The sequence below is a fragment of the Phyllostomus hastatus genome, unplaced genomic scaffold, assembly GCF_019186645.2.
Source record: "Phyllostomus hastatus isolate PE091 unplaced genomic scaffold, TTU_PhHast_1.1 phas_scaffold_345, whole genome shotgun sequence".
In the NCBI taxonomy this organism is placed as follows: domain Eukaryota; kingdom Metazoa; phylum Chordata; class Mammalia; order Chiroptera; family Phyllostomidae; genus Phyllostomus; species Phyllostomus hastatus.
Genome location: NW_025334024.1, coordinates 26403636 through 26430086, shown reverse-complemented (window position 1 = coordinate 26430086; position 26451 = coordinate 26403636). Strand labels below are relative to the sequence as shown.

Sequence of the window (26451 nt, the reverse complement as noted above, 5' to 3'; positions counted from 1 at the left end):
TCAAGGCCAAGGGTGCACCCCCAACCGCCCCCCTCAAACTACCGACATCAAAATGACGCCCATACGATTGTGACTTTGGGATGTAGGCAGCAATAGGACAGCCAGGGGTTTGCGCCAGCAGTTGAGCTTGACCTGAAGGAAGCCGAGTGCCCCGAGGCAGGCAGGCGGGCAGGCAGGCATCTGAGTCCAGAGGAGTCATCCAGGCAAAGGACAGTGGGCTGCAGAAAGCAGACAGCAAGGGCGCAGGCAGGTGAGGGGTTTGGTACGGGGAGCTGAGCCAGAAGGACCAGGCAAGGCAGGCCTGGAGGCTCGCATGATGGGCAGTGGGATCGAGAATCCAGATGAATGATGGATTTGGGAAGAGAAGATCAAAGACTCGCACAGAGTTCTGGGTCAGGAGGGGCCAGGAAACCAGAGAGGAATGTCTTGATAATCAAAAGTCAAAATCGAGTTAAGAGATGGGCAGTGATGGGCCAGGGTGGGGCGGGGGACGGGGGAGTGTCCACCCCAGCCTGCCCTGCCCTCTCCACGCCAGCATTAAGGGGGCACATTGTCTGTAGGAGATTCAAAACCGATAATAAATCTCACAGTCGGTCTGCTTTTCATGATCACTGTTCTCCATCCGTTCTAAACAATGTCAGTGATAGAATAATTTTCTCTAAAGATACCTTGATTAGTCTAATTTCTGTACAATGCCTGAATTACTCCTAAAATTTGCCAGTATATATGTACACGTGTGTGTGTGTATGTTTCAAATTAACACATTTTAGTCACATACCCCTTCATAAACATTGCCTTCCACGTGCACATTAATTTCTGAGAACTCTCAGGCATGCATTTAGCAACTCAGGCGCACGCACACTCAACTGCAGCTCTTCGCTGCAAGAGTCAGTGCCTTCCCCTCCAGGACTGTCGCGGCTCTCTCCCTGTGCAGTTTCCGTCTTCAGCCACAGCGGTGCCAGGTCGTCCCGCATCTCAGCAGTCGGTTGGCAACAAGCAGGGACAGACAGTGGCCAAGACAAAGAGTCAGCAGCAGGGGGTGCTTCTGCTATCACACCACGTGACCACTTCAATTTAAGACAGCGAGGCTCTGTACGAACCGCTCTGGGTGATACTCATTAAGTGAAAACTTGAGTTCTCTACACAAAATATATTTTTTAATATTTTTATTTATTTTTAGAGAGGGAAGGGAGGGAGAAAGAGAGAGAGAGAGAGAAACATCCATGTGCGGTTGCTGGGGGCCGTGGCCTGCAACCCAGGCATGTGCCCTGACTGGGAATCGAACCTGCGATGCTTTGGTTCACAGCCCATGCTCAATCCACTGAGCTACACCAGCCAGGTCTACACAAAATATTTGACTGCATTCAAGTCACATTTTAAGTTGCAATTTATTCTTTACCTGTTAGCTGATTATTTTAAACTGATAAATCCAGACAGTTATTGTTACCGATGATGACATGATTATTGTTGAGAATAATTTCGGTTCAGAGGGGAGAGGGGTGGTGTTTCTGAGGGCCGGGTGACTCGGGTGCCCGCTGACACAGTCGGGGACCGTAAGGACACTTAGGCACAGGACGGCCGAGCTCAGAAGGAGACTTGATTTTGAGCCTAGTGATCTGGCGTCTCCCCACCTTCTCGAGTCTGCATGGGCCTCAAGGTGAAGCCGGAAGGAAATATGTAAGTTGGTTGGACTCAGGCGAGGGAACAGAGATGGGGCAAGGAGCAGACTGATCATTGGTGGTCACCCCACAGAGACGCCACCCAGATGTTGCTCTGCAGTGGGGCCTCTCACAAGACTAAGCTAATGTAACCCCAGGGCCTGCCTGAACTGAAAACTCAGAAAGCCAAAGGGCCGAAATCCGGAGGAAGCCACACAGACCGACCCCCGGGGGGCTCGATGGCGGCAGAACCGGGCTGGCCGTGAGTAGCGCCCGGGATCCTTGGTGGCCGCCCCAGGACACACACAGGACCGACTCACGAGGCGTTTGTTGTTAGCTGGTCGATCGCCCTAGCCGGGGGGCGCCCAAGCCGGCCGGGGCCCTCACCCCGCACGGAGAATTCTCTTTGACAAAACAACCCCGGGCGAAGGGCCTGCCCCGACGTGCAGTTTGGCCTGGAGCCCCGGCGTCGGGATCCCGCTCTGGAGCCGTGCGCGGCGACCGAGGCCTGGCTTGCTCAGCAGAGCGCAGAAGCCAGCTCCCTCCAGGACATCGCCCCGGGCTCCCGGAGGTCCTGTGGAGGCAGGGTGCCCCGAAGAACCCTGCGAGCGGAGCAGCCCCCGCCCCTCCCCCGTCTCCTACTATTTAAGGAGGCCTCAGGGTCCACCTCTGCGCTTCATCCCAAAAAACGGGGCTGGGATTCGTGCTTTCCCTTTGCTTTGCAAGACTAGAAGTGCATCAGCTTTTCTTTTCTTTTTTTGAAAAAAGTGTGTCTTTTCCCTGGGCATATGGCAAGGCTATATCAAGAAGGGGAAGCCGCCTCATGGAGGGGTTAAGAGGGGGGTAAGCCCCTGAAATCCATGCACATTGGCAAGAGACCCAAGATTGGGCGCATGGCACAGCCTCCCCCGCTACTTCCCAAAGAAGACAGTCAGGTCTTAGTTTTCTCACCGTGTCCTCACCCCGTTTTTCAGGAACCTTGCGGCGGGCCCCCAGTTTCCGTCGCCCTCTCGCCCAGTCTGGGGCTGGGCTTGTGCGAGCGGCCCTGGCAGCCCTGCCGGTGCTGGCGGGGCAGACACCGCCATGAAACACGGTCCGACACCCGGTCAGGACACGTTCCTGAGCGGGCGTGTGGCCCCCGCGGGCCTGGTGGGCCCTCCTCATTGGCCGTGTCGGGCACACGGAGGCCGTGGATAAGCCCAGACCCTGCGCGGCCCCTGCCAGGCCTTGTGCCGGGTGCCAAAGACGGATTAAACTCGAACCACCAATAACAAGCATTATAAATCACTCGATGCCCCCCCCCCCACACACACAGACACACACACACACACACACACACACACACACGGCGGCATTGTCTGGATTACGGCGCGCGGAGGCTGGCAGGAGGCCTGTGATCAGAAGCCCAGAGTGAACGGCCTCGCGGAACAGACGGGCGAACTGTCGGGCCTTCCCTTCCTTCTCGAGGGGAGGGGCCGTTATGTAAATTTACACGTGGTGGGAGCCACCGGAACTCCATCCTGATGATTAAATCTGGGCGATCATGACATCCAGACGCATTAAACGGTGACCTTCTCGAGTCAGACACGGGCAGAGACGCCACGTGGCCCTAGCCAAGGACACACGGAGTTCATTCGGTAGGCGCTTTCCTCGGGGTGCCGGGTGGGTGCAGAGACAGAAGGAGGAGACCCATTTTCACCATCCTCTACCTGCCCTTTCAGACGGTGGGCGGGGCGGGGGGGGTTAGCCCCTCTACCTCAGTCAGAGTCGCCCCCACTCCGTCCATCTGAGACCTGGCTTCCATCAGACCCTTCCACCTAAATCCCTGGGGAGGGGCGTGAGAACTCTGCAACGTCCAGTCCCACCAGTACCCACTGCCAGCACTTTATGTAGGAAATGTCAGACCTAGGGCTTGGGGCGTCCGGCCCAGAGCCCTGCCTGCGGTTACGATAGGAGAAGATCAGGAGTAGTTAAAGCTCCAACTAGCCTTCATGGCGTCTCTGTATGGGCTGTGGGTCGCTCCTGCGCCGTTCATTAGTGACGCTCCTTTGCAACGTCTGTCTTCCCGCAAAGCGAAGGGAGAGCCCCTGTCCCCTCTTCAGGGTCCGCTGATGGTCTCCGTAAGGGGAGAGAGTGCGGTGAGATGTAACACACAGAGGGGCCGGGGTGTTTCACGTCCAGTTTTGGGAATCCTGGCATGTCAGTTTCCGGCAATAAGCGATTTTTGGCGTAAAAACTGGATCAGGTGGGGAGGGATTGTCCTTCATCCTTCATTCAGGTTCAAGGTTTCATTTTGGTTGCGGCTGACACAAGAAACCTTTTAAAGACAGACTTTACGAGAAAGGAGAAAGGGTGGCAGTTTGGGGACTTCTTTTTTTTTTTTCACTTGGGTTCACTTTCTTAGCCTTTACCCCGAGTGGAAAACAACATACCACAGACACATAGTTTCTTCCTTGTTAAAAAGTAGACAGTCGAAAACGTATTTTTCAAAGTGTGGTTATGTTACCGTGGTTTCTATGTACCGTAGATTAGATTTTTATTAAGGGTATTATTAAATAACTGGTGTTTCACCAACATCTAATTAAATCTTCTATCTAAATTGAACAGAAAATTATGGGCGAAAAGAAAGCATTTGTAGCAGACTTTATTACAGATAAGGCTATTATTTGTTCACCTTAAGAATTTGGGATCAAATTTACAAGCAGCATCCTCATCAGATTTCCTTTCTGGGCCGCTGAGCCCCGGCCCCGTGGAAGCAGCCCATTGTCCCCCCTCCTCACCGCTCCTGTGTCCTGGCTGCTGGCAACACGCCCGCTGTTTAAGGTTACTTTCGTTAATTAACCGAAAGTTAATTTCTTTGCAAGCAGAATCTCTGATCTCATTATGTTGTCTTTAAAGCTGAAAGCTTCAGGTTTGCTGGCCTCCTTTGATGGCACAATAAAAAGCACGCTCTTTATCTGAAGGGGAACTGTCTCCGGGGTTTAATTTAATAGTCCTTGAAATAGTTACAGCCCAGCCAGGCAGACCGCAATCACATGCCCGCTTCAGAAAACCTTGGCTTTGTCAGGGTCGGCGCGCCCAGTGGCTGGCACAGATGTGGGCCACCAGGGACCTGTGTCGAAGGAAGTTCCACATTTTACGATACCTCTTCCAGGCCCCTGTCCACAGCCCCGCGGTACCCTGTCTGAGAACAGAGCACATACCCACCCCCACCCCCCACCACCGTTCCTTCTGCATCATGCTGCTGCCCAGCCATCATCTTCTCGGGCATTTCGGAAGTTTTGGGGGGTTGGCATGTGGCCGCTGTGTGTCCACCGCCTTCGGTAAGCTGTCTTTTGTTCCTCTGGCTGAGACGAGGCCGCCTGGGCGGTGCAGGGAGTTTGGGGAGTGATCCGGAGCCTGGCAGGCCTGGATTTGGGTCGCGTTCTTCCCTGGGACTGGCTGTGTGTCCGCGGACAAGTTAGGAAACCCCTGAGCCTCAGTCTCCTGACCAGTGCACTGGAAATGATGGCCCAGAGTTGAGAGAGTTAAATAAAGAAACAGCTCTGTAGCAGACACTCCGTTCCTTTCCCTCGACAGATCTGTGCCGGCTACAAGCATGTTTCTGGATTTGGGGTTCATTCCGGTATTCGGGAGGCTGGCCTCTGGATGGCTGCACCCAAAAGAGCGGTTTGGGGAGGTGCTCAGACTCCACGGCGCGTGTTTGGTGTGGGTCCGAGGAGCTGGAGTCTCTCCTGCCCCAAACACTCCTTCACAGCCTCGGGGTCGTGGAAACCGCGGTCTCCCTGTCTCCCTGAGTTAGCGTCAGCCTCGGTGATGAAATCTGTTGCTTTCTGGAGCATTAAATTCGGTGAGTGGAGAGCGGCCAAAATGTCTTTGGAGAGCCAGCCGCTAGGTGTAGGTCACCCAGAGGGGACAGGACTCTTCAGGTGGCTCAAGTCTCAGGAGCCGCCCAGATACATGGAGAAGCCATTTGTACCCCACTGAGTCCAGCCACTGTCGCAGACACACAGCCGAGGGTTGCGGGGGCGGGGGTGGGGGCTGGAGGCCTGTCGGGACCCGGCGGGCCGCTGGCCTCAGGTGCCCAGAGACTGGGTCTGTGCCGTTCGCATGCGTCACCTGTACCAGTTCCCAACGGAGGACACACTCAGCTCACCTGCAGCGGGTCACAGTCACTGAGGCAGAAAACCCCGGGTCCCGGGGAGGAAGAGCCGTGTGCCTCCAGGGCCCCGGGCGGCAGTCAGAGGTCCAAGGTAATGGATTGGCAGAGAGCCTGTCTCCTCGGGTGCCTCACTCACGGCTCCCCCATGCTTTTAGGCAGAAATATTGTCAATGCTATTGATTCGTTGATCCGATAATCCAGCGGGCTCCCTGGAGTGTTAAGTTCCCTGCTCCTGGACGGCCGTCGGCGCGGGCAGAGTGGGCCGCGGCGCGGGCGGAACCCTCAGCGGGCCTCGCTCACTTGGAGGGGCTCACAGTGGGGTGGCCCCTGGGGTGGCAGCTCCGACTGGTCGTTCGGCCGTCACGTTTGACCCTCCCTGCGACGGTCCTTCCCCAGTCACCCACGTTTCCCAGGCTGACTGTCGACTAGGGAAACACACACACACACACACACACTCTTTGTCTTCTGCAGGGGCCTCTGGAGTCTCTTGATTTATTAGCATATATTCCACTTTTATGTATAGTTTTTTACTTTTTTTAAAGATATTATTTTATTTATTTTTAGAGAGGGAAGGGAGGGAGAAAGAGAGAGAGAGAGAAACATCAATGTGCGGTTGCTGGGGGTTATGGCCTGCAACCCAGGCATGCGCTCTGACTGGGAATCGAACCTGCGACACTTTGGTTCGCAACCCGGGCTCAATCCACTGAGCTACGCCAGCCAGGGCTAGTTTTTTACTTTTTAATTGTTTTTCTGTTCTGAGCATGCACTCCATTCTCTATGTCTTCCCTTCCTCCGCATGCCCTCCTTCTCCTTTGTCCTCTGCCCGTCTTTGAACGGCCATAGCCCTCGGTTTAAAAATCCCGAGCGATGCATGCAAGGCAGGTGAGCCACGGGGTGCGGGCACGCAGAGAAAGGGGGGCCGCGGGCCGGGACGGTGGCGTGGTCTACGAGGGGCGTGGCGGTGGTAGATAAGCCAGCTCCACCTCCTCCAAGTCTGCGTGTGAGCTGGTTGTTCAGGAGCCCGATCCGGAAGAGCCGGGAACCGAAATCCCCTCTGGTCCTGACTTCCTCCAGGTGCCTGTGCACCGCCCTCTGTCCCTGGCCTCCGTCTCCCAGCCCTTCGGCCTCGTGGAAAGGGCCTAAAGGCGCCCTTGGAAATCCCAGCGACCACTGGGACACATCACGCCCTCAGCTGTCGGGGTCTAGGGCGTCCGTGGATTCTACCCCCCCCACCCCGGCCACCGTGCTGGACTCCATCACTGCCTCCCCCTCGGCCTCGGCGCAGAGGAGGCTGAGTGGCTCCCTCAGGGCCCCGTGCGAGACACCGACGGCCACGGCCAGGCCTCCAGAGCGCAGCCAGGGAGCCCCGTTCAGGCTTTTTTTTTTTTTTAAGCGAAAAACGAATGCTAAACACCTGAGAAATGAGGTTCATCATGGGACCCTGAAGAAGCCCTTTCACCCAGGCAAAATCCTATACCACAATTATGTCCAATTTCACACTCGCCTAGAGCTGTTATTGGAGCAAAAATGACCACTTTTCCGCTTGGCACTAAAGGAACCACGAGGCCCACGCGTCCGTCCCGTGGCAGAAACACGCCGCTCGCCCCGTCCGGCGGGCAAGCCATCAGCGGACTTGGGGGCAGGCCGCTGCGGGACCGAAAGAGTTACTCACTGGCTCCCGCTCTCGGGCGACCACACAATTAAGGGCGAGATTAGCAGAGATGAAAAATTTATTGTGAAAACGCAGCGCTGGTCTGCAGAACAAACTGATTCCGCCCGGGCGGTGGCGCTCTCGCTGAAATCCGCACAATCAACCCCATTTCACTAATAACGGCAGAAAAAACTAATTGCGGCGAGGACAGGACAAATCTTTTTTAATCTGCGTTGTCATCCCAGCTAAGTCCCAACCCATTTGTATTAACCTCCGCTGACAGAGTCACATGACGGACATAATTTCTTATAATTTACCAGCTATGGATCTAACCTTTCTTCATCAAATATTCATAAAGGCAGGATTCTCAATGATTTTCTGTCTCTCCTCATATTTACAGCTTGTTGTCTTCTTCCCTTTTACAGTCATTTGGTCACAATTGAAGTCAAATGGAATTAGAGTTAAATGCCTTTAGCAGCTAAGGTGCCTAAAAGGCAGAGGCTTAGGGGAGGGGTGGTGAACCCGGAGAGAGAAAGCTGGTGTTGCCCGAGACCCTTTGCACCTCAGAGGTGTTCCAGGGGCCTGCCCCTCCCCTGGAGGGGAAACGGGAGTCAGCCAGAGAACAGGAAAATAAAACGCAGTTGCCCCCTCTTGGCCTGCTCAAACGTAGCTCTCTTAGGCCCGTTGTTGCAGGGGTGAGGGGTGGGGGGCGGGGAGGCGAGGCACTCTGAAGCCAGGTCCAGAGCCGCAGGCCCTCCTGTCCGCGGGGACTGCTGCAAACCCGGGCTGCCTGGCCTGGGGCGCGGTCGGAGCGGGCGTGCCCAGAGGGGCCGAAGAAACGCGCCAGGGGCCGTGATGGTGGACGAGAAGAAATGGTCGGTGCAGTTGCTTAAAAAGCAACTCCGACTCTCCGACACCATTCCTGAGCATTTTTGGTAGAAAAACATCTGTTTCCACTTTGCATCTTTGTTGCTTTGACAGTTTTCTTAAGAGACGGGTAGATGAAAGAAGTTTTATAAAGGTTAGGTGTTTAAAAGAAGCCTAGTTGCCTGGTCTTTTTTTTTTTTTTCCCCTGCAAGGCTTCGGTTTCAGCGGGATGGCGGGAGGCTGGGGAAGGCGAGGCAGGCAGTCCCAGGAACCCCCTTTTCCTGCTCCGATCCTCCGGGGACCCTGCCTTTGCTGTGTCGGGGGCTGTAAATGCGCCCCAGGTGACTTCAAAGTCCTGTACTGCCCAAGCCAAGGATTGACTACTCCTCCTTGAGTTCCCAGAATTCTGACCGGTGGACAAAAAATTAGAACTAAATACAGTTGAAGAACTGAGTCACATCCTCGGCTAAAGTATTCTGTTTCTTTCACCAAATACATTTACTTTATTTTTTAATGTTTTTTTAAATTTATTTTTATTGTATTTTTCCCATGACCTTTTATCACCCTTCCATCTCCTCTCCCCACCCCGCAATCTTCATGCTGCTGTCCGTGTCCGTGAGTCCTTTTTCCTTTGCGCTCAGTCCCTCCCCCACAACCTCTCCCCCGAGTAACCCCATAACTGTCATCCTGCTCTCCGTCTGTGAGTCTGTCTCCGCTCTGCTTTTTAGTTCAGTTTGTTCATTAGATTCCGCATAGGAGTGAAATCGTAGAGTATCTGTCTTTCTCTAACTGGCGTCTTTCACTCGGCGTGATGTGCTGCAGGTCCATTCATGCCGTCGCAAAGGGCAGACGCTTCTTGTTTTTTAAGGCTGGGTAGCATTCCATACATTAACACTTGAACAAAGTGCTCCTTGACCGCTACCCCTTGCCCTTCCAAATACCTTTCTGTGCATTTACAGACAGATATACCCACAGACAAATACATGTCTCCCTTGCTTGTTCTACATGAATGGTTATTATGCAATATAGATCAATGCCCAACTTGCTTCTGTTGCTCAATTATCTGCCTTATGTTTAGAAATCTTCCCCTATTAGAACACAGAGCATAAGTCAGTTTTATTCTGTGTCATTGTGGCAGAGAAGTCCATAGTGTAGATACACTAGAGCTTAGAACTATTCCCACAATTCAGGTTGTTTCCAGTTTTTCAAATTATAAGCAATTATGCTAAAAAACATCATTATCAATTTGGAACCGAGATAGTTCAAGTCCTTGTTTTAACAGCCTGCTGGCTTCTGCAGGTGCAGTTTTGAGAAGGTTTACATTGGCCTGCTAGCCCAAAACACTTTCCGAGTGTTTTCTGCCAGGCCGCATCTCCTTTCCGATGGTGAGAACAGAAACAATTGTGAGACACTTGCTATCCTCAGCGCCCCACAAATAGGCAGACATTCCAAGTGGCTGTGCCTTCAGTGTGTGTGACCGGGGGAAAAATGATAATCAGCTGTCAGAGATGCCCCAGTGAAGCTTGTTGCACAAGGAGGGCACTATTATGGTAAGTTCCTTGTGGCACAGACGCAGCTACACACGAGGTCAGACTGTGTCCCTGAGCTGCCACCGCCCGTTGGGAGAGCCCCGCCCACACGCTAGCATTCGCCCGCGGGGTACCGGGTTCTCTCTCTAGTTGCCCTCCTTGCCGAGACTCGTGGCAGACAGAGGTGTCACTGACTGCACAAGCATGGTTTTCTGCTGAGGAGACGGCACAGGCGTGGTCTTGACAACCACTCCTCCATCTCTTACAGATTTAAAAGCAGGTGGCAGGAAGTTTAAAGGATCAGAAACGTTTGCTGGGAGGCCTGAGGGGCAAGTCCCATGAAAAGTTTTGCCGGGGGTCTCCGACACCGCCGTCCCTCTGGACTGGAGTCGGCCAGGTGCCGAGACCCCTGCCTCGGTTTCCTCTGGGTCCGTGGGAGAAATCAGGCGTCCGTACAGTCGGGTCTGGTGAATAGAAGTGCGGAACGGGAACTTCCCGGCTGAGTGAGTGTCAATGAAAGATGCTGGGCTATTTTTTTACATCATTCACATTCCTTACTGTTGGAGTTAGGGAAAGGCTCAAAGTTGCGTTAACAGTGTCGTCGAGGAGAGGTTTTGCTCTGGGGAAAGCAGGGCACGGCTTGAGTGCGGCGCGTGTATGGGAAGGACCCCCCAGTGCGCAGCAGACATTGGTGCCTGGCGTCCCGGCAGCTCCGCTCCATGCCGGCGACTGGCCCGGTCTTCTCTTCTGTGCCTCGCTGGGGGCCTTGCCTGCGACCAGAGTCGGGTGACAGCCGGGCCTCTCCCTCTCCGAGTGGCAAGACTCCGTGCAGGAGTGAGCGCCGGAGGTATGGCGCTGGGGTGGACGCAAACGCCGCTCACGTGCACGGGGCGCGGGCGAGCTGGGTTCTCCCGTAACGCTGCAGGAAGCCAGCAGGCAGTGTCAGAGCGGATGGATCCAGTAGTGGCAGCGGGTGCGCATCAGGCAGAGACACAGAAGGGAGCCACCACTGGACACCAGTCCAGGATGGGACGGACCACAGGGGGAGACTCGGGCTCCATAGACCCTCCTGTACCATTGGATTCGAGACCGAGAATGTGCCTTGTCTAATAGCATTCTATCCGCATTGTAAAGGCCAGGTCGCCTGGGTCCACATCGTGGCCGCGGCACGCACGGTCTCTGTGACCTTGGACACATTACGCAACCACTCGGTGCCTCGGTGTCCCCACCTGCAAGATGGGGCCGATAACCATGCAGAGACTCACAGGGCCGTCAGAGTCCCGTGAGTCAAGTGCTTCACCAGAACGCCATCTGGCACAAAGCACACCCCCCACCCCCCCATATCCACCATTAGAACACTCGGCGAGGGAAAAACAGGCGACAGTGAACTAGGGCCCCGGGGCCTGCATGCCTGTCTCCCGACCCTGCCCTAACTGTGCTGAGCAGACCTGCGAACCTCGCCTGCAGACAGGGGGCACGCGGGAAGATGAGCTCCTCAGGAGAGAGGCTCTGTCACCTTCGAAGCTGAGAGAGAGCTGGCCGTGGGGGTCAAAAGATCACTCCGCTGAAAAACGGGAATTCCCTCCCTTTTGGGAGGACGCCCCGGATTCGTCGCCACTGGACCCCCCTTCCTTCGTCCTCACGCTCGTCCCGCTACGGAGAACGATTCAAACTCCCCCGCTGGCTGTCCAAAGCCCTTTCTCCCGTGAAGGAACTTCATACATCATCTTAAGTTAGTGGCCGTAAGTCCCAGGCGCTTGCTTATGTGAGACCAAGTGGCAGAGGACATTGACTCGGAAGCAATGGAGTTGCTTCTAGTCTGTCGTTTCCAGCCTCCTGAGCGAGTCCCTCCTGGGAGGCTGTTCCCGTGGTCGCCCCCAGGGGACCCTGGGGAGAAGGCGACGCCGGGCTTTGGAGACCCCTGCCTCTCCCTCTGTCCCCAGGGAGGGCCGCGCCCACAGGGTGTCTCTGTCTCACCGGGGAGCAGCAGCGTCTCTCTGAGAGGGGACTTCACATGTTGTCCTCCTTGAAGTAGTTGCATTTTAAAATGCTTTTAGCCCTCCCCGCCCCTGCCATAGGTTTGGACAAAAAAAGAAAAAAGAATGAATGGGACACTTGGTGGCGTTGGTTGGAGGCCAGAGCAAGAGCAGCTCTCGGAGGGAACTCTGAACTGGTGTCTCTCCATTCACACCCTGTGGGCTGGCCACTTGCTGACGGCACTTAGGTGACCCTGGCTTTGCAGCTCGCTGGTGGGCACCTTGGGGCTGTGGACCTCTGCGAGCCGGCCTCCAGTGGGAAAGAACAGGTTGGATCAGGAGCGGCAGCTCCTTTCCCAGGCCCTGCCGTCTGACCTCCCCGCCAGCGCTGCAGAGAAAGCGTGAGGTGGTCCGTGCCGGGTCCCGGGTGGTCTCGACCGCAGACGGGCTCGTCCGAAACATGTAGGTTCCAACTTTCCAGTCCGCTTGGAGGCCCGGCTCCTGGCAGGCCAGGCACGAGAAGGCGTGTTCCGGCAGCCAAGCAGGGCCTGGCTGCGCCGGCCTGACCCACCCTCCGAGCCTGGGCCCGTCCCGCGGCCCCCACTGCTGTGCTGCTCGGTGAGGAGCCGACTCCTCCACTCACCGGCCTGGTTTCAGGAGCTGGAGGGGCGGCTCGCCACGGGCCTCTTGCTCCCGGCTTCCTTAGCGTGACCTTCTGCACAGGCAGGCGTCGCCTTTGATCTTACAATAGGGGTGCCCAGCCAGCGGCCCGAGGGCCGCATGCAGCCCAGGGTGGCCGTGAATGAGGCCCAGCACGAAATCATACATCTCCTTAAAGCATGATGCGATTTTCTGTGTGATTCCATGTCACAATATAATACATTTCATGTGCGGCCCAAGACAACTCTTCTTCAGTGTGGCCCCGCGACACCAAAAGGCTGGCCACCCCTGCCTTAGGACGTCCTGAGTTTTTGGCAGAGGAGGAGGGGCCTGGGACCCGCAGAGGCTGAAGGGTGCCCCTCCTGCACAGAGACACCCCCGTCGTGTCGGCCACCCCGCCCCCACCCCTAACCGGCACGTGGTGAAAGGGCGGCCTCACTCATTGACCTCGATGGGAGAGGCCTCCTTCCTGGGCCCCGGGGGCTCGGGCACGAAGTGGCGGCGCCGGTGTCTTTACCGGCAGGAACCCCGGGGCTGTGCAGCCGCCTCAGCTTCACAGATGTGAGAGAAAGTGCTCCTTATGGGCACTTTCCAAGGTCACCCCACCCCAGTGCGTGAGACGTCGCGCGGGCCCCGCCGAGGATGGGGGCGGCGTAAGGACTGCACGTCATAAATAGATACCGGCTTGTCTCTGGGCCGGCGCCGTCCTCGGAGATGCCCGGTGGGAGAGGTGGGAGAGGAGCTGCCCTCGGGGTGATCAATCCACAGACCCTCCCGGTTAACCCGCGGTGCGGAGGCCGCACGGCAACCCGAGGCAGCCTCCCCGGCAGCTCGTCCCGCCTGTCCCAGGCGCCGGTGGGCTTTGTCCGCCGGTGGCGTCGCGGGCAGCCCAGTGCACACTTCCGTGGGGGGCGGTTCAGAATGTGCTCTGTGTTCTGTGTAAGTGCAGTTTTTAAAAACTCCTTTTGCCCTGGCTGGCATAGCTCAGTGGACTGAGCTCGGGCTGTGAACCAAAGTGTCGCAGGTTCTATTCCCAGTCAGGGCACATGCCTGGGTTGCAGGCCAGGACCCCCAGCAACCCCACATTGGTGTGTGTGTGTGTCTCTCTCTTTCTCTCTCTCTCTCTCTCTCTCTCTTCCTCCCTTCCCTCCCTAAAAATAAATAAATAAATCTTTTAAAAAAAAGAAGTTTACTCTTCTCAAAGGACCCAACTCCCAGAGAAATTGGAGACTTTCTGCTGAGGACTGGCACTCTGCTGAACCCCTCCCGTAGCTTCCCGTTTTAGAATGAGACCCGTCTGTGTTGTGGCTCCCAAGACCGTCTCCTACCCCATCTCCTCCCTCCCTTATCTTCGTCTTATCTTCGAGGGGATTAGAATTTGCCCGAAGGAAAAGTTTTTGAAGCAGAGTCACAGGGACTGACTGGTCCTGTTTCCAATGCTACCCACAGAGGACGTGCGGCTCAGTAGAAAGATGCTGGACTCTGTCTGAGTGATCGATGTTCTCGTCCCGGGGTGGGACTTGCTAACCACGTGACCGGTGCAAAGCTTCCCCTTCCTTGGGTCCCAAACTGATATAGTGCTTCTCTTTCCTGCCCTCGCAGTGAGGGTCACCTGAGTTGAGGCGTGTGGAGGTGACCTGGAATGTTGGTATATGAAATCCCACTGTTTTAGAGATGGGGAGAACCTTAGGGATTGTTGGACCCAATGCGCCATTTTACAGACCTGGACACTGATAGCCAGAAAGTCCAGGTTTTGCCCAAGGTCACCGGGTGAGGCAGCGGCAGAGCTGGGTCTTGAGTTCCCAGACCAGTGTCCCTCGTACCATAACCTCCTCCGTGTCAGCGGGTAATAACAGCGCCGTTATTATTCCTCCCTTGGTTGTACCCGGTACTCTCGCTGTTGTTATTATGAAATTGGCTCTGTCGCCGGGAAACTGGTTCCGTTGTGAGGAGGTGCAGGCCAGATGCAAGTTGCTTCCAATCATTCGTGTGTTCCACTGTGTGTACCGTGGCCACAGCGGGCTGAACTCTGCTCTAGGACTGGAGGACACGGACAGACATCCCTGCCTTCGGGGAGCTCATTGAACACACACGGACGCACCCCACCCCCCAAATGGCGTCACGTGTGGAGAAAAACGCGGCAAACGAAGGACACGGGGCAGCCGGGGTGGGCGGAGACGGGAGGGACGACTTGGCTGTGTTAAGTCAAGGAAGGGCTCATGGACTGGATTATGTCTGAGCAGCAACCCGACGGACAGGGGAGCCAGCCACAGGGATACACGAGGGGAAGAGCTTTCAAGGTCAAAGAAACAGCAGATGGCCATCCCCTGGGCGCGCTCTCGGCCTGTCCAGGGAAGAGCAGATAAGCAAAGTGAGCAGTGGGACCCACGGAAGGAGGAGAGAAGGCCCCAGAGTCAGGGGTGGGGACAGCAGGATGAGTCCTGGAGACGTGTGGACCATTGCAAGACTGTCAGCTTCCACTCAGCTCTTAAATCAGTGCCCAGCCTAAGTTCATCAGGAGACCAGAATGTCGTTGAGAAATTGGCGTTTTATTTCGGCCCACCACTTCCCCCCTAATTCTCAGTACGGAACGCCCTGCGGTTGGCACTGGCCGCCCTGAGTTTCCCGCTGCTGGGTGCTTAAAGAGGAGAAGGGGAACGGAGGCCCAGTGGCCGCCCCTTCGGAACAAGGTGGAAATAAACCTGGGGGATGTGTCCCGGCACCCACAAACCAATTAAGCAGGGTCCACGGAAGTGTTTCTAGAAACAGCCACGCGGTGGAAAGAAGCCGGCAGGTGAGCAGATGGGGGAGCCGTCAACTCAAATTTATTTCACGGCTTACGACTCCGATGCACATTCCAGAGTCGGAACAGCTGGCCCTTTGTTCTGGGGCCATTGTCCCTTGCTGGGCCCGTCTCTCGGGAGCGCGCCTGGGTTGTGCTCCGATGTCCGTCCGTCCGTCCGCCTTTGGCTTCAGCAGAAAATCCTTTGGAGAAAAGAGGCTCTTGGTGTTAACCAGGTTTCCCTGTGGGAACTGCTTGTTCCCGTGGGTCACGGAGTTTCTGGAGGCTGGAAGTCAGTGACGTCAGCCTTTTAGCTTTCATTTCCGTAACTCTCCACGACCCCCGTGACTGTGGTGATCTGATTTCTCGAGTGAGTGGACTTCCACCAAAGCGTCAAAAATGAAAACCTCCAGATTTCTCAAGAAGACACGTTTCTTCGAAAAAGCATCACAGGGCATCTGAAAAAAATCACAGCTGCCTTGAATTTCCGATCGCCAAGTTATTCTGGAATCCTTCTGAAGTTCCAGGCTGTCTCATGCAACCTGGACTTAAGTTTCACGCACCGGGGAAGCCTCGAAATTTGGCAGGGGTTATCTTTTGTCCATCACGGCCCTTTGTGGGGCACCGTGCGGACAGAGGGCAGCGGAGAGACCGTATTCTGCGGCTGAAAGGGGGGCTCACTGTTACCCGGTGGGGATTTTGTTCCCGTAATTGCATCCAATTGGACCGTTCTGCCACGCTGCGGGTATAGCCTTCCCCTCACTCATTGAGCCGTATGCCTGTATGCCTCCTCTCCCCGCGGCAGAACCACTGGCAGAATCTATTTTCTTCCAAAGTGTTTGTTTTCATTGTTGCCCTTTAAAAATAATGAGTTCATTCTACTCCCTTGCAAGGAGAGTCACTCCAGACCGCTTTGAAACCGTATATCTTTTGTTGAACGCATTTCTGCGGCGGTTACATAGCTTTGTGTGCCCGGGAACCCAACCCGGCCCCCACTAAAGCTCCCCAGCGGGCTGCCACGGACTCGATCCGTATAATCGTCCAGCCTACTTGACCTTTACATTGTTACCCTTGGCCAGGTAGGAGTCATGCGAGTTTCAGGTGACCCTATCCTGTGACCAGAGATCAGAGGTCAGCAGCTCCTAAATGGTCAGCTGTCAAGGTAGCCCATTCATCGCGGTCATTATGTAACCGACGAGCCGACAAATGAGCCCGGGTATAAAATTGTCCTCCACCCGCCGCCGCCTGGGCTTACGCCCCGCGGCGGGCCAAGCAGTCTCACATGTTAAGTGGCTCCGGGGGCCTGTCGGAGTCCCTGGCGTGGGAGGGAGGGCTGCCTGGGGCCCGGGCTAAGTGCTGGACGCTTCGAGGTAGCCATTGCAGGGCCGCAAGAGCTGCCCCGGGGAGTGTAACGTGAGTTCTTTACAGACCCCAAGACCCCTACGTGTACCCCCCAACCGCATCCCACCTGCAGCCTCTCCGAGGCCCTTTGTGGCCGCGTGCCCAGGACCCGGCCTGATCTGAAGAGCAGCTTGTGACCCTGCAGGCCGACGGGACGCCCCTCGGGAGAGGCTGGCTCCGAGCCAGGTGCCTTCAAAAAAGGGTCTTTTTAAACGGGGACCCAACCTGATTGTTTTGAGGTCTGCAGTGTGGAAAAGCATGAAGCACTGGAGATTTGGAGTCTGAGAATTTCGCCAGACCCTGACTATATATCCCCTGGGTAGCCGTGAACTCTCGGACGAGTTAGTTCATCTTCTGGGCCTCGGCCTGCATTCCAAGGACAGACATTTAAACAGACGCTGTGCACAGTGCCTGGCGCTCAGTAGTTCCTCCTGGCTATATTGGATGTGTTTATTAGCACTGTTCCCAGTCCTCCAGTCTGAGAGCGGGCATCATTGCCTGAAATAGAACGCCGTTACAGCATCTCCCGTGTCAATAGAAGCATGAAAAACTCACAAGGGCGGCGTTGGGGGGCGGGGCAGAGATGGCGGGTGACACGGTGCAGTCACGCGGGCCGAGGACGAAGGCCCTGCAGTGGGCAGCGGGCAGCGGGCATCCGCAGTAGAAGGAAAGTCGGCCGGCAGTCCCTCGGGCCTGGGAGGAAAGAGTGGCTATGCCTTTGAGGAACTCCAAGACCAAAAAGTGTCCCCAACTTCTTTATCAGCAAGGGGCTCTTCTGACCCCTGTCTCTTCATCTCCCGACGACCTGGAGGCCCCGTGCGGGCACCTTGACCCCTCCCCCCAGGGCCTTCCCCGCTTTGGCACAGACCAGGGGAGCTCTTCGCGGTGACCAGCAGGACGGGAAAGCCTCACCGAAGGAACCGTCTTCTTGGAATCCCAGCGGGGAACTCTAGATGCTCTTCCTCGTTGGACAGCACAAAGCAAAAACCTCTGCTGGTCATGGTTATTGCGCGCTGTGGCACATTAGTGTTACATTTCAGAGACATCGTAGGTAGTGTCGGTGTTGAGGAACGGGATTGGGAATGGCGAAAACCATCGTTTATATAGGAAATGCCTTTCAAATTCCAAATGCACGTGTCGGACGCAGCCATTGGCAGGAGTGGAGCTTTGTTCTGCTCCCCTCTCCTCCTGGTGAGGCGGGCAGGACAGACCCCGGTGGGTGCTCCTGAAACGGGCTGATTGCTCAACCAAGGCCCAGACACGCAGGGTTATCGGGCGGGACGGCACTACGATTTTGTGAAAAATGGCCGGTAGCCCACATGGCGTGACCGTATTATCTTGGTGTCTGAAAGCATTCCGGGGACCCTTGGCTTCTAAAGCCCCTAAGGAGGCCCCCTTCCTCCCTCCCTCCCGGAAGCGGGAGGCCCAGAAGCAGATTCTTATACACCTTGAACTTAAGTCAAGTCTGGCTTTTCAAGTGCTTATGGTTGAAATATACTGCCTGCTACAAAGGTATATTGACCCAAGAAATTAAAAAAGAAGCAGCAGCAGCAGCAGCTGACCCATAGGCCAGAGCGCGGCTTTCCCTCCCTCTGCTGTGTGCTGACTTAGCCGACCTGGGAACATTCGCATGGGCTGCGGAGGCGAGAGGCCGACGGCCCTTCAGAGAGCAGGCGGACGCGCCCCTCGCTGAGACGCATCGAGGCGCTGGCTGTGCGGAGCCGCGCTGGGGTGGGCAGGCCGCGTCGTACAGATTCGACACACTGACCGCATGAAGCCGCCTTAGTCGAAGGAGACCCCTGCGATAGCTACGACAAGGGGCTGTTTATGTGCCACGGTGTCCACAGTAACTAACAGTCCCAGAAGACACATTATGAATTCACTCACTCACTCTCCTCTTTTCAGAGGATTTAGAGTGTCCGGGGTAAGATGATTATAAGCCAGGCTGTATACTCTCCTCACCGCTGGCTGAGACCACTGGGAGCAGAGCACAGTGACGCTATAAAAAACAGCACAGTGGGGCGGCCTCTTCACCCAAGGGGAGACTGGAATGTAGTGTTTAAGGTAGGCACCATGGAGAGTCAGAATTACTCACGGAAATTCCCTGAAATTGTCCCTAAAGTACTGTCAAGGATTGAGATTCTATGTTATGTGAAAAGTTACCCATCTTTTTTTTTTTTTCCATCCTCACCTGAGGTCATGCTTGTTGATTTTAGAGGGAGGGGAGGGGAGGGGAGGGGAGGGAGGGAGAGGGAGAAATGTAGACATGAGAGAGAAACACTGATCGGCTGCCTCTCATGCACGCCCCGACCGGGGAGCAAACCCACGACCCAGGCCTGTGCCCCGATCAGGGATCGAACCCGGAACCTTCCGGTGGACGGGAGGACCAACTGAGCCACAGCGGCCAGGGCGGGAAATGCCCAGTGTAAGCACTGGGGTCACTCTGCGGGAGCAGATGCGGCCACTCCCGTGGGCCCAGAGAGAGCGAGAAGAGCGGAGGACATTCCGTCCCGTGTGGCTCGCATGCCCCCTCCAAACACAAGGCCACCCGGGAGGTCGTCCGCCCTTTGCCGGTCCTCTCCCGCTGTTGCCATGCTGACCGGGGTCTGCGCTTGAACGTGGATGCTGTCCGCGGAGACGCCAGCGTTTTCTGTGCGCGGGGAGCCTCCCCAGCCCCGGTACCGGCCGGGGCCGGGTTCGAGGGGGTGCGCTCCGCCGCGGCCAACACGCCAAGGACCCCTGTGTCAGCTGAGACAGAATGACGGCCACCTCCTCAAGGCCAATGACAGTTCCAGGGAAAACCCCGACTGGAAGGGGAGTCCCGCGTTTCCGTCGCTGGGCGGTTGCTGAGGTCGTCAGCGCTCGCGGCTCCCGGCTCTGGTTGTGCGGCCCTTTTCCCTCTCGGTGTGAGCGCTGCGGGGGCCCCCCCCCCCCGCCGACAGACACCGCGCGCAGTCAGTGCGCCCTAAAGACGGGACCTGCGCCGCCCAGGACAGCCAGTGGCGAGGCCTGGCTGCGCGTCGGCGTGGTGCTCAGCGCGTTTCACGGGCCGTGATGTGCATCGTTTGAGGTTTACCTTGGCGTAGGCCGTGAAGCAGAGGAGCGTTACCTTCCCGGAACAAGCAGTTCAGGGAACGAAGGGGTTGAGGAGGCTTTCTCAACATCCCCCCCGGAATTTAGTGGGAAGTGTTAGAGGTTACGGTCTTCCACGGGGAATGTGTGTCTTTTGTTTCTGTAGACGTCTTACAGATCATTATGTCAGAAGACGTTTTGTCAGTCATTTGCCGTAATAATAATCGTTCTGGAAATTGAAACAAAACAAAACCAAACCCCAAAACGATGTTTTGCTTCTTTCTCTCCCCGGACACGGTCTGGAGGCTCCTGAATATGTAAACCTGGCACGAAGAGCTGCGTAGTCGGGGGCAGGGTCCGTGTTAGCCCAGATGGAAGTGCCTGGAAGAGACGGAGCCCCGTGGGAGGGGCAGCCGGGCGAAGTCCAGGGTCTAGCCCAGCCCCCTCCTCCACTGCCAAGGGCTGACCTAGGGGGAGACCGCCCTCACTCCAGGTGGGCATCAGACAGCCCCCACCCGGGTTAAAACTGAGTAAGGTAGGGCTGTGTGTTGCGTCTTTGAGGTGTTTAAACAACGAACAACACCTAATTGTTATTTTAACCAAGAGTTGCTCGCTTCTTTCCCATTAAAGAATTCTCTCTCTCTCAGGGGTTCATTTTTCTTGTCTCCTCAGTGGCCTTTGCTTGGTAACATTTCTCCATCGAGGTCTAGTTTTTTGTGCGTTTTTAAAGCTCGCGCACCGCGCTGAACCTATAGCAGAAATCATTCCTGCTGAAGTCTCTCTTTACTGCTCCATCAAGAGTGATGGAAACATTACCTGTCCTTCTTTATTTGTGGCAAAATTTAGCGACAAGGAGGAAGACTGTGTGTGTTTTCTTAAAATCGATGGCCAGCACATTACTGTAAAACCTATTGATTAAAAACACAGAGTCTGGTGTTAGTCATTTAGTCGGTGAAATGATGCAATGAGGGGAGAAATTTCTCCTCTGACTTTTGCATTAACCTTTTATTGACTGCTTGCATGCCCATAATTAACACACACTTTAGCTAAAGTGGTTAATTTTAGCACGGCGACTGGCGTCCACTAATGTAGCCGTAATCCAGGACATCCAGATGTAAGTGTCACCTTGGGGGGAATCGGCGGGCGGCCGCGCCCCCCCCCCCGCCCCGAGCTGCACCTGTGGGGGGAAGGCGGACCCTCTGGGCTGTCGTCTGCTCATGGCCCACTGATAGGACCCCAGTCTGTTGCTCCCCGGCACCTCACTAGGTCATTCAGGGAGGGTCATTCCTAAGTCGCCCGAGTCTGGGGGTGGCGTCTAGGGTTCTTTGGGTTGACATCTCGTGAGTTTGGGAGGGAGAGGGACGAAGTACGTATTCTTCTCCTTTGCCCTCCTGAAAGCCTTCATGAAACGCACAGGGTTTCCTGAGTCGGTTCAAGTTCATTTGCCAACCCAAAGCATTACAAATAATATTTTTTTTTACTTAGGTACAGAGACGAGAGGACCAAGTGGGAGGGGAGGACAGCAGGGACCGTCACTGTCTGACTGTTCGGCTGGGTTCAGAGTGCTGTGCTGTCCTTGGGAACACCGGGGTGGGGGTGGGGGATTCAGCTTCCCCTGAGAAAGGTCGCACAGCTCCAGTCTTTACAACCCGCTGGTGCTCACGCCAAGGCCAGCAGGGGTGACGCCCCCTCTCCCTTGTTTTCCAAATAGAAGTCTGTCCCCAGTAGGGACGTGGTTTGAACCAGAAACAAGCCAGGGCTCCGTGCTTTTCTACCCCGATGAGCTCTGCACACACTGCCCTCGGTCAGCGCCTCGGTGTGGTGGCGGTGTGGCGGAGGACCGCAGCAGCCGCCCGGCAGGCAGGGCCCCGCCCCACTGCCGTGGATGGTGTCGAGGGCGGGACGTCACTGAGAGTGGAGAGGCGCGGCCGGTCTGTCAGCCAGGACTCCGGGTCGCAGGCGACAGAAAAACCTAACTCTGACCACACCAGCGCCTCACCCTGGAAAGGCCCGCGCCCCGCTAGCGGCCTGGTGCAGCGGCTCCGTCCCCCGAGGCCGCAGGCCAGGGTTGTGGGGGGGCCACGTGACGACGACAGCTCCGGATGGCTCGTCCTCACCGTTCACAGACCAGGGGGTCAGAAAGTCTTTTTCCTTGGCTCCACATCAGGCCTCTGGCTGTCGCTCTTCTCCCTGGCCCCCAGTTGGGTCCTGTGCCTTCCCCTAACCCAGCGCCTGTGGCTGGGAGGAGGGCGTGTACTAATTAGGATTAACCACTCAGGGCCGTCCCCTGACTCTGGAGGCGGGGCCCATCCCACCCAAACCACCCAGCGTGGGGAAGGCTGGATTCGCGGGAGAATTAGAGTCCTCTCTGCGGGAGTGGTGGGAAGAGACACAAGACAACAAATGTCCACCCCTCAGTTTTCTAAAACATTTCCTAAGAAGTCGTGGGGCCCCTTTATTTTGCCAGGACCTACTACGGAGTGTATGTGCTGAGAAACAGTCCGACCTTATTTTCTATCAGTGCCACTGAGCAAGTCCCACGACAGCATCTCGCATCGCTCCCAGGGCTTCAGGAACAACCGCGAAGCCCTCCTGAGTCTGAGCGTCCTAGCCCGTCCCTGCAACGCTGTAGCGGCCTGAACACAGGCGCCTCGGCATCATCGCAGGGTGCCTGGCCTTGTGACGGGATCCAGCTACACTGTAGCTGCTACGGGCTCAGGTCCGTGCAAGCCGGAAAGAAGAGCTGCTGCTGCTGCTTTTTTTTTTTTTGCTTTTTTTTTAGAAGAGCTGCTTCTGTATCTCCAGTGCGTCCCCTAAAATGAACCCGTCCAGAGGGAGGGGGCGGTCACAGGGCCAACAGGCAGCTGTCTCGTCGGCGTGGCTCATGGTCACTGGTACTCGGTAGAAGTAATAGTAGCAGTAATTGTGGTGCATAATTCCTGAGTGCTTACTATGTGCCAGGCAGTGTTCTGAGCACTCCCCACACATCACTGAATTAATTCACTTAACCACAACAACTCCATTAGTAAGGTCCTATCATCATCACCATCGTCATCACCATCATCATCATTCCCACCTGACGGACAGGAAACGGAGGCTCACCCAGGGTCAGACACTTGCCCAGATGTCCCGCATCCAGGTAGCAGCTCTCCAGGTGTCCAGAGAGCATCCTCTGACCCCCTACCCTTCGATCTCCCGGCTTCCCCGCCTTAGGAAACGGAGACGGAAGAGAGGCGGGGTGGCTGATGGGAGCCAGGGAAGTCAGGGTAGGAATTCTCAGTCCTTTTCAATTCCATGGTCTGGCAGGATGTCGAATCAGACGATATATAATAATTTGGGTTGGGGCGACGGTCCTTTCTCGTCACCTCAGACAGCAAGCCCTCTCCCGGGCCCCGTATTTGGAAACTGGCCAGGAGCCCAGGGCGCTCAAGGAAGAGCTTTAAAGATCTACAGGGAGGCCCCGCAGAAACCCAGGAAAGGGCTCCACCTCTAGCCCAGAGCGAGGCCTCAACATGCGCAACTCCCAGCCCCTCGGGCCTGCACGGAGAGGCGGGGGGGGTGTTCCCACACCAGCCCGCCTTTCAGTGAGAAGAGCGACGGGCAGAACACAGGGAGTCCCTCCTCCGGCAAGAACGGTCCCTGGGCTTGGGAAGCTCGCCCCCCACGCACGGCCCATGCCAGCCTGGAAAGCACGTTGGAATGAATGGCCCCGACACTGTCTCAGAGTGAGGGGGCAAAACCCGCTTGGCGGGCGAAAAAGCATCTCTGCGGACAAACCTTCTGATCGTCCCACGACACCCCGGGCGGGCCAGCACCGATCACAGCCCTTTAGTCGTCCGGCCAGGGTAACGAGTGCGCGGGCCGCTGGCCCGCCGGAGATGGAGATGCTCAGTCTGGAGTGACTTGCGCTGGCTCGCCGCTGGCGCGTCACTCGCTCTCCGATTCCCCGGCAAGGACGAAAGCGCCGTTCAAAAACCTCGGCAGAGTTTTTCGTAATGAGCCTCGGCCTCTCCCCTTGAACAATTAACCTGCCCCATCCTTTCCGGGTGATTCCGAGGCCGTCTGCAGAACCACGCGGGGGCACCCTCGGACCCACCCACGGTGGCAGGCGGCAGGCAGCACCCACTCCAGGCCCCCCCGCCCCCCGCTACCGACGAGGATCCTGCCGAGCGCACCCTCCGCGTGCCGGCGCTGTGCGGGGCTTATCCGCGCAAGCAGTTTAATATTTATGCTAAGAGGATTGTCGAAAGTAGCTTCTGTTGCTTTAATTCTTGTTTTAAATAAATAATGAGAACATTTAAACACATTACTCTTCCCGGGGCCCAGAGGTCAGCTAATCTTATTATTTATGAAGTGATGTGCTACCTAATAGTACTTAGCGCGTGTTAACAGACGCTATTATCAGGGCCCGACGCGGGGAGCCGAAGATATATTGGAACGCGCCGCGTAATGTACGGCGGATTGAGTGCCGGGGATGCCGGTGCGGCAATTAAGCACGCAAGAAAATAGGTGTTAAGTTGAAGTATGTTTTCCTGCGGGGGTCCCCTCGCCATTAATAATTCCCCAGAGGAGAGGATGTCTCTCAGCGAGGGACCCGGGCTGCCATCACGCCGGGAAACGGGGCCGGGGCATTCCATTCTGCGGTCTCTTGGCGGCCGGTCCCACCCCGCAGACAAACAGCAGCGGGCAGGACCCCTGCTGAGTGGATGGAGGGGATGGTGCCTGGAGAGCGTGGTGGGTGGCGGTGGGGGAGAACCCCTGCGACTCTTCCAGATAGAGTGCGGACAGCCCCCCCCCACGTAGGACGGGTTTTTTGTTTTGTTTTGTTTTGTTTTGTTTTTGACTTTGCAACGGTGCAGAAGTGACAGGTCTGAAAAATCAGCACGTGAGCTATTCGGCACTTGACGGTAAGATGGGCTTCATGTTAGACCATCGGCCCTCCTGGAGGCAGGTGGGAGTGTTCGGAGCACGTGTCAGGAGCGAGGGTGCTCCACAAGTTAGGTGGGCGACATGGGGTTTCGCCGACAGTGGTTTTAACCGAGGAGGGGCTTCCCGGGAAGTGAGCCCAGTGCAAGCCGAGGAGCCTGTGCATTTCTTCTCCACTTGTGCCCTTGCCGCCACGTTGCGCTATTGTTTCTTCTTTGCTGCAAGTTTCTGTTTCCTTCTCTCTGCCTCTCCGTTCTCTTTCAGGTAAATAAAGCTAAAGCCCATTGTCAGCACGCGGTCCAGGTGCCCCTCGGGGTGTGGAGGGGCTGCCCCAGCCCTTTCCTAAGAGGCTGTGCTGCGGTCGCCTAGGATAATTAATTTCTCGACTATTGATGAATAATCCATTTAATAAAAACCGTGATTTAAGTGTTTTCCTTAGGGAGCAACTCTTGCTAGCCTCTTAATTTAATTTTGTGGAAGTTTTCCCCACCTATTCATCAGCGGAAATGATTATTAACCTCTATTTGCATACATCCTTATACATCGACGTCTCCTTGGAGTGCCTTTCCTCCCCGCCCCCCCCCCGCCCCCCCCAGCTCAGCAAGCTGGGACACTTGTAAATCTCCGGGATCTCGAGAGTCAATCCTGGCCTGTAATATTGTTTGATCTGTCCTCGGACGTTTTAATACGGTAAATTTAATTTAATCTTTCCCGGTAATCTAGTAATACATTGAAATCCCACAAACATTTAAATCTGATAATGGCTTAATCACACACTTTAAATAACAGTCGACGTAATGAAAATATAATGCACCGTTTTGAAGGCAGGGTAACCGAATTTTCCCTGCTGACTGGCTTCTCCGGAGCCATGTAGAGATACCGCAAAGTGTGGGGATTGGGGAGGGGGAAAAAAAATACCCAAAGAAGTGCCAGCAGCGTAAAAGAGCAACTCTTCCTTCTTGCAAACACCCACCTCCAAGGCGTTTTCAAGGTCGCTCCTGCCCACGCCCACCACCGCCACGAAGGATTGTCCTTGGAGCCCTTGGGCCTGTCGCCTCCAGCTGCCCGTGGGTTCCGGTCTTCTGGGAATCCCCCCTCCCCCCGCCTGCCCGCGGACGTAAGAATTGCCTGTTCTTACTCTTCTAGGTGCCAGTGCCGCACGGCTCGGACCCTGCCCGCGGACCAGAGGCCCGAGTGCCGGCCATACTGGGAGCAGGACGACCCTGCGATGCCCCTGCCGTTCGACCTCACGGACCTCGTCGCGGAGCTCAGGGGCCTGCTTCTGGAAGCGAAGCCCGAGAAGGAGCGCAAGGCCTAGGTGGAGGACCAGAGGGGAGCTTCCGGCTCCTCTCCACCATCGCCGTCCGGGGCGGGGGGCCGGGGGCGGGGGCGGGGTGGGGCGGGAGAGGCCGCCTCTGGAGGGTGCAGCCCCGGCTGGGGTGGCTGCCCATGAGTGTCGCCCCGACGCCGTGTGAGAACGGCACAGCGTTGTAGTCCGACTTGGTATCAAACCCAGTTTGTTCCCCCCACGCATTCCCCACTTGGAGTAATTTTTATCGTGAGCCGTTCCGCTCCCAAGGCCAAGGTCGGTGACAGGGGGGAACCCAGCCTGTGACAACGCCTAACCTACGTTCTCCCTTCCGAAGCCTTCACAGAGGCTCAAGAGCAGATGGCCCTAAGGTCCCCTGGGGGACCCGGGACTCCGACACAGAGGCGACGCGCCCCATGCGGCAGCTGCCGGCCGCACGTGGCTTCCCCCATTTAAGT

At 56.2% G+C, this 26451-nt stretch overlaps 1 protein-coding gene across 2 annotated transcripts in view; it reads left to right on the top strand.

Moving 5' to 3' along the window:
- Positions 1-26061, top strand: part of FTO (FTO alpha-ketoglutarate dependent dioxygenase) — a 311141-nt gene extending 285080 nt beyond the window's left edge. For both annotated transcript variants that reach the window (XM_045819071.1, XM_045819070.1), the window contains one exon: positions 25831-26061. In XM_045819071.1, the coding sequence (XP_045675027.1) occupies positions 25831-26002 (172 nt within the window). In that variant the 3' untranslated portion in view covers positions 26003-26061. The remainder of the gene's footprint in view (positions 1-25830) is intronic.
- Positions 26062-26451: the final 390 nt, after the last annotated feature.